This window comes from Drosophila virilis, chromosome X (genome assembly GCF_030788295.1).
Source record: "Drosophila virilis strain 15010-1051.87 chromosome X, Dvir_AGI_RSII-ME, whole genome shotgun sequence".
In the NCBI taxonomy this organism is placed as follows: domain Eukaryota; kingdom Metazoa; phylum Arthropoda; class Insecta; order Diptera; family Drosophilidae; genus Drosophila; species Drosophila virilis.
The window spans coordinates 17,771,072-17,786,124 of record NC_091543.1 but is presented as its reverse complement, the minus strand read 5'-3'; the positions used below and the strand labels follow the sequence as shown (position 1 = coordinate 17,786,124).

At 40.8% G+C, this 15,053-nt stretch overlaps 4 protein-coding genes across 12 annotated transcripts in view; 1 reads left to right on the top strand and 3 right to left on the bottom strand.

Annotated features, from left to right (window-relative positions):
• Nucleotides 1–75: 75 nt before the first annotated feature.
• Nucleotides 76–3,356, bottom strand: ERp44 (Endoplasmic reticulum protein 44). Its single transcript, XM_002060108.4, has 7 exons — nucleotides 3,161–3,356; nucleotides 2,900–2,978; nucleotides 1,794–1,885; nucleotides 947–1,340; nucleotides 610–876; nucleotides 336–534; nucleotides 76–280 (listed from the first exon to the last, which is right to left on the bottom strand). The coding sequence occupies exons 1-7, from the start codon at nucleotides 3,209–3,211 to the stop codon at nucleotides 130–132; spliced, it is 1,233 nt and encodes a 410-aa protein (XP_002060144.1). The 5' UTR covers nucleotides 3,212–3,356; the 3' UTR covers nucleotides 76–129.
• A 465-nt stretch (nucleotides 3,357–3,821) lies between these two features.
• LOC6636665 (phosphatidylinositol-3,5-bisphosphate 3-phosphatase MTMR4) lies at nucleotides 3,822–10,433 on the top strand. 3 transcript variants are annotated; one of them, XM_015168294.3, is made up of 15 exons: nucleotides 3,822–4,007; nucleotides 4,808–4,931; nucleotides 5,011–5,903; nucleotides 6,155–6,345; nucleotides 6,414–6,609; nucleotides 6,665–6,850; nucleotides 6,915–7,079; nucleotides 7,156–7,288; nucleotides 7,345–7,450; nucleotides 7,516–7,844; nucleotides 7,908–8,550; nucleotides 8,605–8,761; nucleotides 8,828–8,932; nucleotides 9,289–9,491; nucleotides 9,977–10,433. In XM_015168294.3, the coding sequence occupies exons 2-15, from the start codon at nucleotides 4,817–4,819 to the stop codon at nucleotides 10,167–10,169; spliced, it is 3,615 nt and encodes a 1,204-aa protein (XP_015023780.1). In that variant the 5' UTR covers nucleotides 3,822–4,007; nucleotides 4,808–4,816; the 3' UTR covers nucleotides 10,170–10,433. The 3 variants fall into 3 exon arrangements, with proteins under 3 accessions (XP_015023780.1, XP_015023779.1, XP_002060143.2); XM_002060107.4 differs by lacking the exon at nucleotides 3,822–4,007 and adding an exon at nucleotides 4,694–4,712; XM_015168293.3 differs by lacking the exon at nucleotides 9,289–9,491 and having other exon boundaries at nucleotides 9,977–10,149.
• Nucleotides 10,434–10,725: 292 nt separating this feature from the next.
• Nucleotides 10,726–11,821, bottom strand: LOC6636664 (mitochondrial coenzyme A diphosphatase NUDT8). The gene is made up of 2 exons (XM_002060106.4): nucleotides 11,483–11,821; nucleotides 10,726–11,425 (listed from the first exon to the last, which is right to left on the bottom strand). Exons 1-2 carry the CDS (start codon nucleotides 11,758–11,760, stop codon nucleotides 10,876–10,878), a joined length of 828 nt encoding a protein of 275 aa, XP_002060142.1. The 5' UTR covers nucleotides 11,761–11,821; the 3' UTR covers nucleotides 10,726–10,875.
• Nucleotides 11,590–15,053, bottom strand: part of inaE (inactivation no afterpotential E) — a 31,216-nt gene continuing 27,752 nt past the window's right edge. For 5 of the 7 annotated variants that reach the window (XM_015168306.3, XM_070208551.1, XM_032439894.2 and 2 more), the window contains 2 exons: nucleotides 11,828–14,315; nucleotides 11,590–11,728 (listed from right to left, as the gene is read on the bottom strand). In XM_015168306.3, coding sequence (XP_015023792.1) covers nucleotides 12,429–14,315 — 1,887 coding nt within the window. In that variant the 3' untranslated portion in view covers nucleotides 11,590–11,728; nucleotides 11,828–12,428. Of the gene's footprint in view, nucleotides 11,729–11,827; nucleotides 14,316–15,053 lie in introns of those variants that run through there. The other 2 variants (XM_032439896.2, XM_032439897.2) reach the window with 1 other exon arrangement.

Here is a 15,053-nt window from a genome sequence, read left to right as displayed (position 1 = left end):
CTTAAGCGCGCTGTTAGCGCATAATGAGAGATTACGTGGAGAGTTGCGTCATAAAACAGACGATTAACAATTGACTGGGATTTTATAAAATTTTAATAATTATATTTAAATGAATATACATTTGTAATATTACAGTTCATCTTTTTCCAGCAAGGTGTAGCGATGTTTTGAAGGGCCCAGCTCCTTAAATTTAGACTCAGGCGGCGATGTACCCTTACCGCTAATCGCATTTTCAGACTGCGCTTCATTACTTGAGGGATCCGGCCCATAATGAAACTCCCTGTAACAAGATGTTTGATTAGTTTCTGAAAAATACTAGTTGCATTAAATCATACCTATGAAGTTTCCCACTGTAAAGATCTTGCAGGAATTGCTTTAGCTTGCCAGGCGTATACATATCATTGAAATGCGGGAAGAGATACATGTGCTTGAACGAGTCAATAGCAATAACGGGTAGATCCTCCTCAGATTTTCCCAAGTGATGCAGTGGATGCGCAAACCTTTTACCATCCGCAGTAAGGAAGTTAACATTCTCTGCAATAGTATAATAAACAATTCAATTTATAGATATACACATATACATATACAGGGGTAATGCTGCAAACATACGCTTTTCATCCAATAATTGCTGTTCAATGATTGCTTTGTAATCTTTAATGGAATTCAGATCATCGGGACGATAGAATAGAATCAGGAACGGCAGCCCTTCTTCCGTTAGCTCCTCGGCGCTCTCGAATGTTATCTCTCTGACAAGCGGTACACATTTCTCCTGGATCCAAACCTTGAGTTCATCGAAATTGCTTAAGCTGCCGGTATAGGTCTCATCGTTGTCGTGAGATAGGGCAACATCCGGCCTGAACACAATAATGGGTGTGCCTGAAAATATAGTATGTGCCCTACGATTTGAAATAACCAGTAAATAGATATATTTATAGTGACCACTGACCTGGTGGATGCATTGCCTGAGAGGCATCGCCAAATCCAACATGGAATTGACAATCTTCCTTGAGGTTGGTTGCAACCTTGCGGAATATGTCGTATTCGGGCTGATCTCGGCGATCGAAATAGCCTATAATGCTACGTTTCTTGGAATCAAGAACCTCCAAATCTTTCAAAGATTTAAACTCTTTAATAGGATCCTCCAATTGCTTCTTGACAAACTCCAAGAATGCCTCTGCCGAGCGCTGACCTCGGTACTCACGCTTGCTCAGCTGTCCATTGCGGACAATCTTTAATGTGGGATATTTACTGATGTGGAATCGGGACGCAATCGCCGTTTCACGATCGCAATCCACTTTTCCTAGCACAACTTTCCCAGCTTCGGGGAATTCCGCTTTGATCTATAATTTCAGATTGCAAAATTAATAAACAAATAAACTCACAAGAGCAGTATCAAATTCGGTTCGCTCAGGCGAATATAAAATTGAAACCACACGAAACTTAGTTAAACAAAAAAAAAAAGAAAAGGCAATATTTAAATACATAAATAAACCATCTGCCATGTCGAGACAAAAGTGTGCCGTGCTCCATTTTATTTTTTGTGGGTTTTTTTCCATTTGTTTTGTTCTTTTGTTTATGTCAAGAAATAACGAACAGGTGTAAACTAGAATTTTGTATTTTTATAAAACTGAAATATTAACCACATGCAGAGGCACACTTATCGCGATATCAAATTCTCAATTTGGTTTTCTATAACTCTTCCGTTTGGCTACATGAATCTTCGATATGTTTGCAGGTGCATGCTTTTTAGGACAGTATTTGAATATACATACTTAGTTAAGTTATTGGCTTACCTTATCCGCCGCTTCATTGAAAATAGGCGCTAAAATATTACTAAACCGACACCACTCCGCATAAAAATTAAGGAAAACCAATTCGTTAGACGCTGGAAAATATTTAAGATACCAAAACGAGAGCGAGAACGAAAAAAAAAAAAAACAAAATACAAAACATTTTAGGCAATCGTTATTGAAATGCAGGTAATCATATTTCTAATTAAAGTGATATTATACGTATATATATGATAGATATGAAGGAACATGTTTTTGAAAAAGTCAACGTTGTGTTTTCTTTAACTTTTTTTGCAGCGCCTCTCACAGCTGGGCATATCAAATGGCACACACAGATCCATACCATATAATTGCCAACTTTACGATAAGATAATGGTACGAGAATGAGAATGAGATGTCACACAACGGCAGACAAGGGCCTGGTCCAACAGTAATTAGTCTTATCAGCAACTGTAAGCGTGAGTACCTACTGTTAAAGCTTTCAATTCTGGTTTAATGATTAACATGATAATTGATAATAATGAGTTCTACATCTTGGATAAGCTTCACTTTCAGATCGATACACATAAATGTATTTCAATATGTATATATGTACATACAGATATTTATCTGTATATAGGATTGTATCATTAAGGATCATTAAGGATAATATATGTGACACTTGTAAGATTGGAATGTAAGTTTAGGTTCAATTGATATTTCCCATGGCATTTGGGCATTATGCTCAGCGGCTGATTATGACATCAAATATGACTAATTATAGTATTGAGTTTAGTATAGTTAGCGTGACAGGTAAACTGAAACAGTAAACCACGCTGGCAAAGTCTGTGAAATTTATCGAGCTTCAGATTTTCAATTTGTGACACGTCAAGCGACACACACACACACACACGCGCACTCACACACAATTGGTCGTATTCGTGTGCGTGTGTGTGTAAATGCGTGTGCTTACATGTATGTATGTATGAATGCGTGTGTAGGTGCACCAGCTGAGACATTGGGTAAATATGTATGTATGTACATTTGTGGTCCATGCGGCGTTTTTTAATGTTTATATTCTAAAAACTGATATAGTGTTTGCTACTGTTTTTATTCATTTTATGGCTTACCTAATGTCATATCAATATTTTCACTGGTCATGGGCAGCGCACCAGACGCATCTGTTGGTTGGTAAAGGACATGAAGAACCTGGAATAAGCATAAGGTATACAACATTATTTACACTCTGCTTAAGTTCAGCTATTGAAAATTTTGATGCACTTGTCACATGTCGAATGGCCATTGACAAAAGCTTCAATATTTCCACGTCTTAGCCGGTCGAGTCACAGTCGCACTGATTGAGCGGGTGCGGGCAGAACACGTCGACTTACCGCAACAATGGCTAAGCACGAGCCCAGCAATGGCTTTGTTGATTCAGTCATGTTGGTGCTGTGGGCGGCAGGCTTGGCCAATATTTATAAACTACTGAAAACTAAATTAATTAATTTTTATTCACTTTTACATTAGATGGAATGAAAACGCAGTCACGACGTATCTACATATATAATTATTATAACAACTTCGTTGATTGTCGTACAGTGTTGAACAATCTGAGAATCTGCAAGTAACCATATTACAGTGTATTCAGTTTGGGTAACGATTATAAGCCAAAGTCGTTCCCCAAGCACACGTTACGTTATTTTTGATGTAAGTGCGAATCCATTTTTTTAATTTTTATTGGTCTTATCTCCTGCCTCAAAAATAGATGAAAAAAAAAACGATCAGATATGAAATAAATCAATATGTTATAAAAATATATTTAAAAATGGATTGATAAATACGATTATCAATAGCGTTGTTTCATATTCGCGGATAAGTTTAGTACCATAAAATTCTTCACAATTGTGATAGCACCAATTGGTCTTTTTTAAGAATTCGTAATATGCGAAGGGACCAATTTGAAGTGTTAAGAAATCGATAGCGATAAATTATATTCGATATTTGTAAGTGACACAAGTAGTCGGTTTATTAACGATTACTTACTTGTATGTATGTGCATATTGTGCGTCTACATATGTATAAGCAACAATATCTGCAAATCTTTGTTTATAATAGCTGACGTTTATGGAGTTTATGGTGCTAAATACCGAAGAAAACAGCAAAACGCGTTTTTTAATTTCATTGCAAGTTGCAGTAAACTAACTACACTTGTTATCTAAAGGTGTTCATCATAGTAATGTATGTATGGTTGTATGTTTGTTTTGGTGTTTTTGTTTTAAAAATGTTGAAGAATCATATGTGTATGTGTGTACGCATATAAAGACAAGTGTATATGTAAATGTGTTTAATTACTTTGTTTATAAAACATATTTCGTTATTTCATTTGGCATTCGTCCAGTAATAAGGACATGGCCTAAAAACCAAAATACGTTTTTCGTTTTTTTTTTTTTTTATTAAATTTTATCCATATTAACGTAAGTGTATGTGCATAATATAGAACGCTTCTTTTTCATACGCAATTGTATTGAAATGTACATATGCATGTATGTATATTGTACGTATGTACGTACATACATATAGACTTATTATCTACACTGGCAACCACCACACACAAAATATATTTGTTCATATCTAGTATAACTGCTAATAAGGTGTTTGGATGTTTGAAACATTTTGCATTTAATTGCGCTGCCTTGAGCTCTCGTGTTGATATACACATACTTACATATATGTACGTGCATATGTATGTATGTGTGTACGTATATGCATGCATGTGCTTATGTGCATTTGTGTGTATGCGACGTCCTGTTTAACTGGTGCCATTAACGCATAAACAATTTTTAAAAATATGTACAATACTTTTCCACTGCTGTGCTGTGACAATTAATAGTAACCCTGAGAGGATCTCAGGTGTTCGAACCCGCAAGCGTTGTAGATGCATATGTATGTGTTTGCCGTATAAGTAAAATCTATATGTCTATATATGTATATGTATGCGTGTGTTAGTGTATATGCACTAATTGAATCTTTTATTGCAGTCGCAACACATGATGTCAGATGGATCGCCGCCCCCATCGATTTGTTTTATACGAGCCGCGGAATCTTATCCAAAATCACAAATGGAAAAGGAAGATTCACAGCTGTCTGTGCCCTTTCAAGAACGTAAGTGCCATTGGAATATTTGCAAATGACTGAGTAAATAAATAAATAATCTAAATATTTAATACACTTTCGTGCACAGTTGCCGGCGAGTCAACTAAATACCTGGGACGAACCGACGATGGCATTCTAGCTTTGTCCAATTATCGCATATTTCTGTCAAAGAAATCGACTGCATTCGAGACGTATGTGCCGCTGGGCCTGATTGAGTCGGTGCAAGTGCGTGATCTTTTCCAGTTGATAGTCAATTGCAAGGATGCCAGCACTGTGAGGTGTTCGTTTCAATCTGCAGAGCAATGCTTGGAATGGCAGCGTCGCATTCAGTTGCTAATCGGTGTGCCCGAAACACTGGAGACGCTCTTCGCATTCCCATTCTACTCATGGACCTGCGACATTGTTGGCAACAAAGAGCGCTCTGCACTAATCAACGGCATTGGCCTTAAATCGGCGACAGCAGCACCTGAGAATTCAATATCAATACAAGCCCAGACGGCTAGCGAACATTTGCATCGCTTGCAGCGAGCGATTCGCTATGAGAGCGACTTTAAAAATGAAGTTATCCGTCTTGGTTTCGATTTGAAGGGCTCTTGGCGGATCTCAACGGCAAACACTGACTTTAAACTGTGCCCTTCGTATCCACAAAAATTACTTGTTCCGTGCTGCATTACTGATGAAATGCTTCACAACATTGCCAATTTCCGGGGATCGCGTCGCCTGCCGGCTGTTGTTTGGCGCCATCAAAAGTCTGGTGCCATTCTGGCACGCTGCAGTCAGCCAGAGGTCGGTTGGCTGGGCTGGAGAAATTACAAAGATGAGCAGCTGCTGAAAGCGCTAGCAGATGCCTGTGCCTTTGACAGAGGTGAGCATGCGAGGCGACAGGCAAAAGATACAAATGGCGAGGCAGGCTCCTCAGGAAAGAGCTCTCCATCGCTGGAGGATTCTTCGCACGAGGAACTTGCACTAGACGAAATCAGGGTATGCCGAATTGTTAACTAATTGTTTTTACATTTGAGCGATATAAGTTTTGAATAAGAATTAACCTAATAGATTTTATAGGGCATATATTATTCAAAGTGATGAGCGACAACCGAAGCATTCATATATATATATATATATTTATTGAAGCTCTGCTTAAAATCTAAACTTATAAAGAAGAAGCATGCTATTGATTAACGTAAAATCCAAAAGAAGCCCGCATATACAACCGATTTCAATTTTATTTTAAGAAAATTCTCATCGTGGATGCCCGCAGCTATACGTCAGCGGTCACAAATCGAGCACGCGGCGGCGGCTGTGAGTGTATAGAATATTATCCATGCGCCGAAATAGAATTTATGAACTTGGGAAATATCCACGCAATACGAAAGAGTTTTCATGCTGTTCGACAGCTATGTGCCTCTTCGCCCGACGATCCAAAGTAAGTAATTGATATAATCGGACTACACGAACTGCCTATAATGTATATATCAAATTTCTAATTATCAGTTGGCTTGGACAATTGGAAAAAACGATGTGGATGCAACATTTATCGGGCTTATTGGGAGCCTCAATGACAGTCGTGCATACGATTGAGAAAAATGGTCGTCCGGTGCTGGTACATTGCTCCGATGGCTGGGATCGTACACCACAAATTGTGGCAACAGCGCAAATATGTCTGGATCCCTTTTACAGAACCGTTGAGGTATGGTTATCCAATCCAATTGAAAGATAAAGTACATAAAATTTTGATTCTGTAGGGCTTTCGTGTGTTAGTCGAACGAGAGTGGCTCAATTTCGGCCACAAGTTTGCCGATCGCTCTGGAAACGGCCCTAATTCGGATGAGGTGAATGAACGTTGCCCAGTATTTCTGCAATGGCTCGACCTGGTGCACCAAATACACCATCAGTACCCGTGCAGTTTTGAGTTCAGCATAGGCTACTTGGTAATCCGATTTGATGCAGTTTTTTAAATGAAGTTTGAAAAAAAAAAACACTTGAATCTTTTAGATAAAACTCGCCCAGCACTCTCTGTCATGTCTGTTTGGCACGTTCCTATGCAATTCGCTAAAAGAACGAATTGAAAATTCAGTTTTTGATCGAACATTCTCTGTATGGCCATTTCTAGCGGAAACCATGTATAGAAATCCACTCTATAAGCACGAGACTGAAAAGGTATTAACAAATGCGTACAATCATTATATGATGTGATAGCAATATGTGTATTTGTTCGTTTTTCAACCAATTCCAGGTACTTTGGCCCGCGCACAGTGTGCGATTTTTAGATTTTTGGTCCGATGTGTATCTTGGTAGCTTAGGAAACAAAAATGGTACCGATCTTCCTTTACAGAGCAATGAACGACAAAGTGTTCACAGCGTTAACGGTAAGCGACGAAAACGAAATTCATATTTTTTCATTGCTTTATAATATCCAATTTAGGCTCGTCAGCGAAAACCCGATCGACCGAAAATATAGCAACAAACGAGCTGTCTCAGAGCACAATGTCGAGAAGATCGAGTGATCCCAATTTGACAGTGGATTCAATGTAAGTTACGACAATCTTATCCATCCAGCTGTATTTGAACTATTAATAAATCAATATAATTATAGCGTAACGGAAGGTTTAAATTTGAATGTGAACAGCAACTCCATGTTTGACATTCGGTTGGAGGAAAAGGAATGTATAATTGATACAAAACATGATATCAAACATGAGTCCGACTCAGAGGATAAGTGCGACAGTCCAAAACAGGAGGAGCATGCACAAAATGGGTCAACAAGTTTGTTAACTGAATTAAAGAATGAACAAAGTACTTCTTCAGTTCAATGTGATATATTAAATGCGGGTTCCCCATCCATAAATGGCAAGATCACCATTCAGCGTATGGATTCCGAACCCATTGATTTTGCAATACATACCCCTTGTGATTCGCCAAATGGTTAGTTAATCACTTAGATAAGTTAGATGAATCTCATTGTAAACTTGAATTCTTCATATTTAGATCATGCTCCATCCATTTGTGAAAGCTTTAGTGATAATAGCCGGACTCTGCGTCAGGGCCAAGGCCAAATTGATACTAGTACGGATACCTTAATTCCTATAGAATCTACACAACAAGAGACAAACGGGATGTTAAAAGATGATGCAGTTAAAGACAGCGACGTGCCTTCAGAACAAGATGCCGATGTCATACCTCAAGAAAAAAAGACCGAAGCAACCTCTGTTGCCCATACCAATAAAATTAGTCAAAGTTATAACAATTTGCCCCGAGTTCATATAAAGCCCAACAATCTGCGATATTTTCAACAAAACGCCACTTCAAATATGGATAAAAGCGATGCTTTTGATCATCCCTTGAATCTTCATATGCCTCAAGAGAATACAACCAACGACGATAGCTGCAACGAAACAAATTTAAATGCAACTAAGGAGGAACTTTTCAATGGAAGCGCTTCGTTAGCCGAAGGCAGCAACAATGGCGATTCCCTACCCTTATCACCTGAACATCAAAGATGTAACTCTCAAACGCATAGCACGTTTGCGAACTTTGATGAGCCCATGGCTGGTAATGCGATGCGAAGAAACACGCTCTGGTCGAACCTTAATCGAGATCAATCACATTCAAAATATACAGAAAATTCCAGGTATTCCAGACTAACTAAACTTTAGCTATATAATGCAAATTCTTGCTTTTGTAGTGGACTTAATTTTCCGGCAAGTGGACTTATATCATTGCCTCCGACTCCTCAGGGATCACAGGAGCGAACACAATTCACAATATCCTGTCCCGATGGCTTGGCACATGGCTTAAGTGAACAAAATATTCGACTACATCAAATTGTTCAAGAACACAAGGTTATTTAATTGCATTATTTGCACATAAATCGATTTTTAATAATAATGAACTATCTTCGCATTAAGCTACGTGAGGAAGTCCTCTTGCGCGAAATCCACGGCATGCGTTTGGCGTTGTTACAAAAAGGTTGTCCAAGCTGCAACAGCGTCGCATCAACAAATGTGGAGCATGTAATTATGTCTATAATTTTTCAACATTTTAATTGCACAAACATACGCATTTACCAACAAAATTTTCATACATACAAAGTTATTATTTAGTATGTATGCAAATTTAGAAATACATATAGTATAAACAGAAAAACGAAAAAGAAAAACACATAAGATGAGATGAATATATCCAGCCATATTTAACCACCTACCTGTTCACTGTTTCGGGTGCTAACCAACCAATTTTCAAAATCCTGACATAACTGGCTGGATAATTTCGAATATAATATTCTTGAATATAGGTTAAATATATATATTTAACCAGGGCATGCGCCTTCATCCAGCGATAGTTGGTCTAATTATTTACATTTCTTCAGGAAAACGGATCTGATATTGTTGAAAATGCATCGACGTGTTCTTGGGAAGCCGTAGAAGAACGTAGTGGTCCATCGTCATATGCCACATCCTCAATTCAAGAGAAAAAGGCTTCAAGTATTCTCTGGGTACCAGATCATGCCGTTTCGCGTTGCTCTAATTGTCAAATTGAATTCTGGCTTGGACGAAGAAAACATCATTGTCGGTGCGCATTTCAACATATTCTTTTTATTTAGTTTTACCTGTATTTGTTGTGTCTATAACATACCTTAGTTAACTAAGGCCAACAGTCATTTAGCGACAATCAATCTGGCACAAGTTCTTGGCTAAATCATAATGAAATATTTTAACATGTTTGAATCCTATAAAATGATGTCTTATCATAAGCAAGCGTTTCTAAGTATATAATTAACGTTAACTACTAGTTAAATAATCTGATGCCAGATTTTAAGGACAACTGAAGTTAATTGAATATAATGAACTATTGTCAGATTGGCTGTGATAAATATCTTTCTCATTTTGTAAACAAATTCTGATTAACATATTGTAATAAGCTCTAAATATGGTTGTGTTCAATTTATGGTCTTATGATTGTTTTTTTTTTTTTTTTTTTAACTGTGTTTTATCAATTGTGTTTATTGTTTAATCAATTCCAATTAATATATATTCCTTTAAATTTCTGTATTGCAGATCATGTGGAGAAATTTTCTGTGCTGACTGCTCGGAGTTTTGGGCACCTTTACCGTATGAAAAGCTTTTTAATCCAGTAAGACTATGTGGTTCTTGTTATATAACCGTTACAACACAAGTCCACGAATGTGGCGTTCCTTCTAACCCAATTTTAAATGATGTGGCTAAGCCTTCTGCAAGCTCTCAAGAGTAGTTTTCCATTAGCCTTAGGGTTCTGACGTTGACACAATATGTACATATAATATACTCAAATATTTATTGCATATATATAAATGTTAACACTGTAATAGCGAAAAATATTTGTGCGTACTTGTAGAAACACTTGAAATTATACAAATTTTGTTAGACATATATATATATATATATACATATATATATATATATATACAATCTGAACGCAATTGTAAATTAAAATACCAAACTAAAAAAATAAAAACAAATACATTAAATGAGCGGAGCTATTTATTGCTCTTTAAATACCATCGCAATCAAGATGCTTGCCTGAGAGAATTGCATAAAAGTGCGAGAGAGAGAGAGATGGTACAATGACCGTAAGAGTGTGTGAAACAGAAAGAGAGGGAGTGAAGATGCATCAGTCAATCGGTCGGTCAATCAGTCATGTCAAGCAATTTTATATATATGCATATGCCTTTCATACTGCCAGTTACATACATTTTAAATGAGTATACAAATACAATATTTTCGAAACGAACAACATAACTAAAAGAGGTTTTGACCAACAGGTCAAGTTCAAAATGTATCCAACATGCTTTTATTTAATTAACATTCAGTTTATGTACATCGTTATTTAGTAAAAATATTACACAGTAAAACAAAATAAGATGAGCTTTGACCTGAAACTCGTTGCAGTTACGAGCATTTCTGACAAGATTCAACAACTACTCGACCTTTGCTTCCACATGATGATGTGGCAGCTTTGGTGGCACTTTATATGGTCGTATAAACTTAATATTCGTTTTCAGCGTATTGGGCAGCATGGAACTGGGCAGCAGGCAGCGCAGGAACATATATGTTAAATAGCCGGTAATCCCCCAGATTCGATGTTGATCCACAACAAAGACTGGTCCGCTGTAGCCAGTACGAAATTGGGTATGACGGGCGGCGGACGGCGACAGCAGCGAGTTAAGCGGTATACTGAAAGCCTCTTCCACTTCGTCCCAGTTCAGTTTAAGCTGGGAGACATGGAAGTCGGGCACTACACCCACAACTGGGACAATGGTGGCGGTGCGTGGCAGATCGATCGGATTGGCCTCGCCCCAAATTTGAATGCGCCCTCGCGGCAAACCAATTTCTTCCTCTGTTTCTCGCAGCGCGCAATCCACAAAGCTGGTATCACTTTCGTCTCGTTTGCCACCTGGAAACGATATCTGTAAGCTGTGCCTACGCAGATGCCGGGAGCGGCGGGTGTATAGCAGCGAAATCTCATTGCTGCAAGACGAAAGTCTTAGGATTTTCACCATTTAAGTCTGACTGACATATACTTACGTATCGCGCTCCAGACACAATGCTATCAGTACGGAGGCCGAGTTCTTTTCGTGCCTGTTAGGAGTAAGTGACTTGGGACGCGGGAAGGCCGGCAACTTGCGGAGCTTTTCCATGCAGCGCTCGCGCTGCTCCTTTGCCAATAGCAAGGGAAAATCGGCCGCTGATAGAACTTTTGTACTGGCTGCTGTCGCATTGTGGCTATTGCTTCTAACATGTTTGCACACTAGCTGGTGCAGCTGCCGTGTCCTTGTCAGAAAGCATATTTCGGTGAGAATCATTAAATATATTGTTTAAAACTCTATTGAGCAAAGAAGGGTGATGTAAACAAAACGAAACACAACTGACCTTTGGATAGCCAGCTGCACGCTCAGCTGTTTTTGTTATTGTCTAGCGATGCGCACATATGTTTCTGTAGACTTATCGAATTTGGACAAATGCCTTAAAACCATTATTAATATTATTAATATTCATTTTACTTTATTGTAAATAGCAAACATCAGCTGATGTATTCAATTCAAACTGTAAACAGAAGTGCTTAGTTATCGGTATGTTCTTAATTTGTAGATACAGTATTTTTTATATCGATACTATCGATTACCCTGCTACCAAGAGCCGATTAATTTGCAAGTGTTTGTTGGATTTTTGTAACGTTTTTTTATTTAAAACATTTTATTAAAACTTGTTCGCTTTGGGGCTGCTACTCAGTTGGTCAGCTAACTGCACAAAAAATATATGTACTATTTTGTATTTGTTCAATGTTAACCGCTAAATGTATTTGTTCTTGTTTAAGTTAATTGTTTTTAGCTTTTGTTGCTTTGTTGCTATTCGATCTCTATTTATTTTTTACTTTTTTTTTCGGTGCATAACGCAAAAACTAGAATAAATGTTCGGTTGCGGTTGCATTTGCGTTTGCGTTTGCTTAGGTACTTACTTATATATGCACTTATTAAACATTACTTTCGTTATTTATAGCAGCTTTCTTTGCTGCCGCAGCGACGCGAGTGCGGGAGTATTTGCTAATGGACGTGGGGGAGGCGACGGCAGCAGCTGCAGCTGCATCCACATCGGCACCGGCAATCCGTATATTATTGCCAACGGGATACACGCAGCAGCCCCGCCGCTGTTTGCGTGTCGACGGCGAGCCGTGGCCGCTTCTATCACCGATTTGTACTAAAATGGGAAGATCTTCGCTGCGCGCGAATACAAACTCCTCGGAGGATAGGCGTTTGCGCACACGCCCACCGACCACATCTGGCCGCTTGGTGCCGCCGTTGCTTATGGGCGAGGGCGATGCCGGCGCCACAATGGCCGGCGTTTCCGGCTGGCCGCCGCCGCCGTAAACGGGAAAATGTGACTCAAGGACACCTGGACGTATGAGTATCTCGTTGTGCGCATGCCCGCCATTGATCTTCAATTGGAGCTGTCGGTTCGGCGTCGCAAACTGTTCCAGCGATGATTGCGAGTTGGCGCTGTAGAAGCTGCTGTTCGTATCCGTCGAGCCGACGGTGGCAGTTGCCGTCGCCATCGCCGTCGCCTCCATTGAGGCGCACTGCTGATGATCGTGCTCGGAGCGCGTGCAACAATCGCGTCCATCGCGCCGGCACGGACAGTGCGGGCACTGGCGCAGGCAGTGCTCCTCGGCCAGGATGTTGCTGTCGCTGAACGTCAGCTTCTTGGCCGGCGGCGAGCGTGTCTCATCCAGTTGATCGGCTGACTTGGAGCTGGCACCGCAGGCCACAGTCGCTGGCAGCTGCAGTCGGTGCAGGCTGTGCGCCGACTCGAAGCTGTCATCGCTGGAGTTGGAGTCCAGGCCCTGGCTGTGCTTGTACTGCAGCTGGTGGCCGGCAGCTGGCTCGGGAAAGATGCGCGGAAATGTGATAAACACGCGTCCCAAACGCTTATACTGGTCCAGATTGCGGTTGTCTTCGGCACAGCCGGACAGGTTCTCGCTGAACTTGGGCGCACGTCGCATCACCTTCGGCGTGTGCAACTGTGACTCGAATATATCCTCCAGCGGCACCTTGGGCACCGCGCCCGCAACCGCACCCGCACCCACACCGACGCCCATGTGTTGCAGATATCGCTCAATGCTGTTGGCCAGGCTGACGGGCACGCTGCTCCGCGACGATACGCTCGAGATTTCCGACAGTGTCTCCGGGCTGGCCAACGGCGCCAGACCGTACCAGTCGTCGTGCAGCAGGTCCACACCCTGACCCGCCACCGAGGCGCGACGCAACGCTTGCGTCAAGGGCAGCGAACGCGGCTTCTTCTCCGAATGCTGACGCGCCAGCGGCAGAGGCAGAGGCAGTGGCAGAGGCGATGGCGGCGGCGTCGTTGCTGCCATGTTGAATGCGACCGCACGCAGGCGTGGCGCCTCGCCAGGTTCGGCATTCATCAGGACTGTTGTCGTCTCGCTGAGCATGGAGCAGGGGCTCCTGCGCATTGTCACCGTTGTGATGCTGTCGTCCAGGACGCTTGATATGTCGTACGGAGTTGTTGTGGAGCTAAGTTGGCTGCGGCCAAAGATGCTGCCAGCTATGGATGAGGCCTTGCTGCCGCCCGGCTGCACCGTTGCCCGCAGCTCCAGCTGGTGCTGCAGATTGGTGAAGGACGTTTCCAGGCAGAGCTTATGCTGTGCCGTTGGCGTCAGCATGATGCAGTTGCTCAAGTTTGTATAGGAACTGTTCGTTGCGCGCTTGCAATGCTGCATCTGTTCGGCATTCGTTGGCGCCAGCTCCAGCTGCTCCTGCTCCTGCTCCTGCTCCAAGGATGTGCTGGAGAATGCGTTCGAGGTCTGGCGCTGGGGCTTTCGTGGCCCACTCGTCGTTACAACCTGCCAGCGAATGGTAACGAGAGCAATGACAACGAGAAGGCAAATGTTACAAATCGTTAATTCATTTCAAGGCGTGTTTATCAATTTGTATGTATGTATGTATGTATGTATGTATATGCAGGTAGAGTACTACATATCTACATACACTATCACAGTTACATACACAGACGATAATTAACAGCTACATATGTATGTTTGTATGTACAATAGGAAATGTTGTTGTGAAGCAAATGAGCGAGCGAGAGAGAGAGAGAGAGAGAGAGCGAGAGCGAGAGCGAAAACGAGTGCGTGAGTGAGCGAGTGAGAGAGCGAGCGAGCGAGCGGGAGACTATGTCAAAGCTGATGGCGAAGTTGCATTTAAACATTGTCTGTAGAGGGAGGGGAAGCTTTGGGTGCCTGAAACCGTTTAGAAATTCTTTTGGTGCTATCTTGGTTTGCTTACATGAAAAAACTACAATGCATTATAGGTATGTGTGTATGCCCGTTTAACGGTAAAGAATATCAGAATTTGTGTAAATGGATGGGGAAGGGGGTGGTGACTCTGGTGGCAATATGCATAACACATTTTCGAAGTTGTACATACAAGTATCGAGTACAATTACATTTAGACAGTTTTGGAGAGGCAATGAAACAAAAATTGTACAAAACTATAGGTTAGGTTGAGCGTAGGAGAAAGATATGTATATACATATATATATATATATATACATACATATATAAATATATTTATAAAGAGAC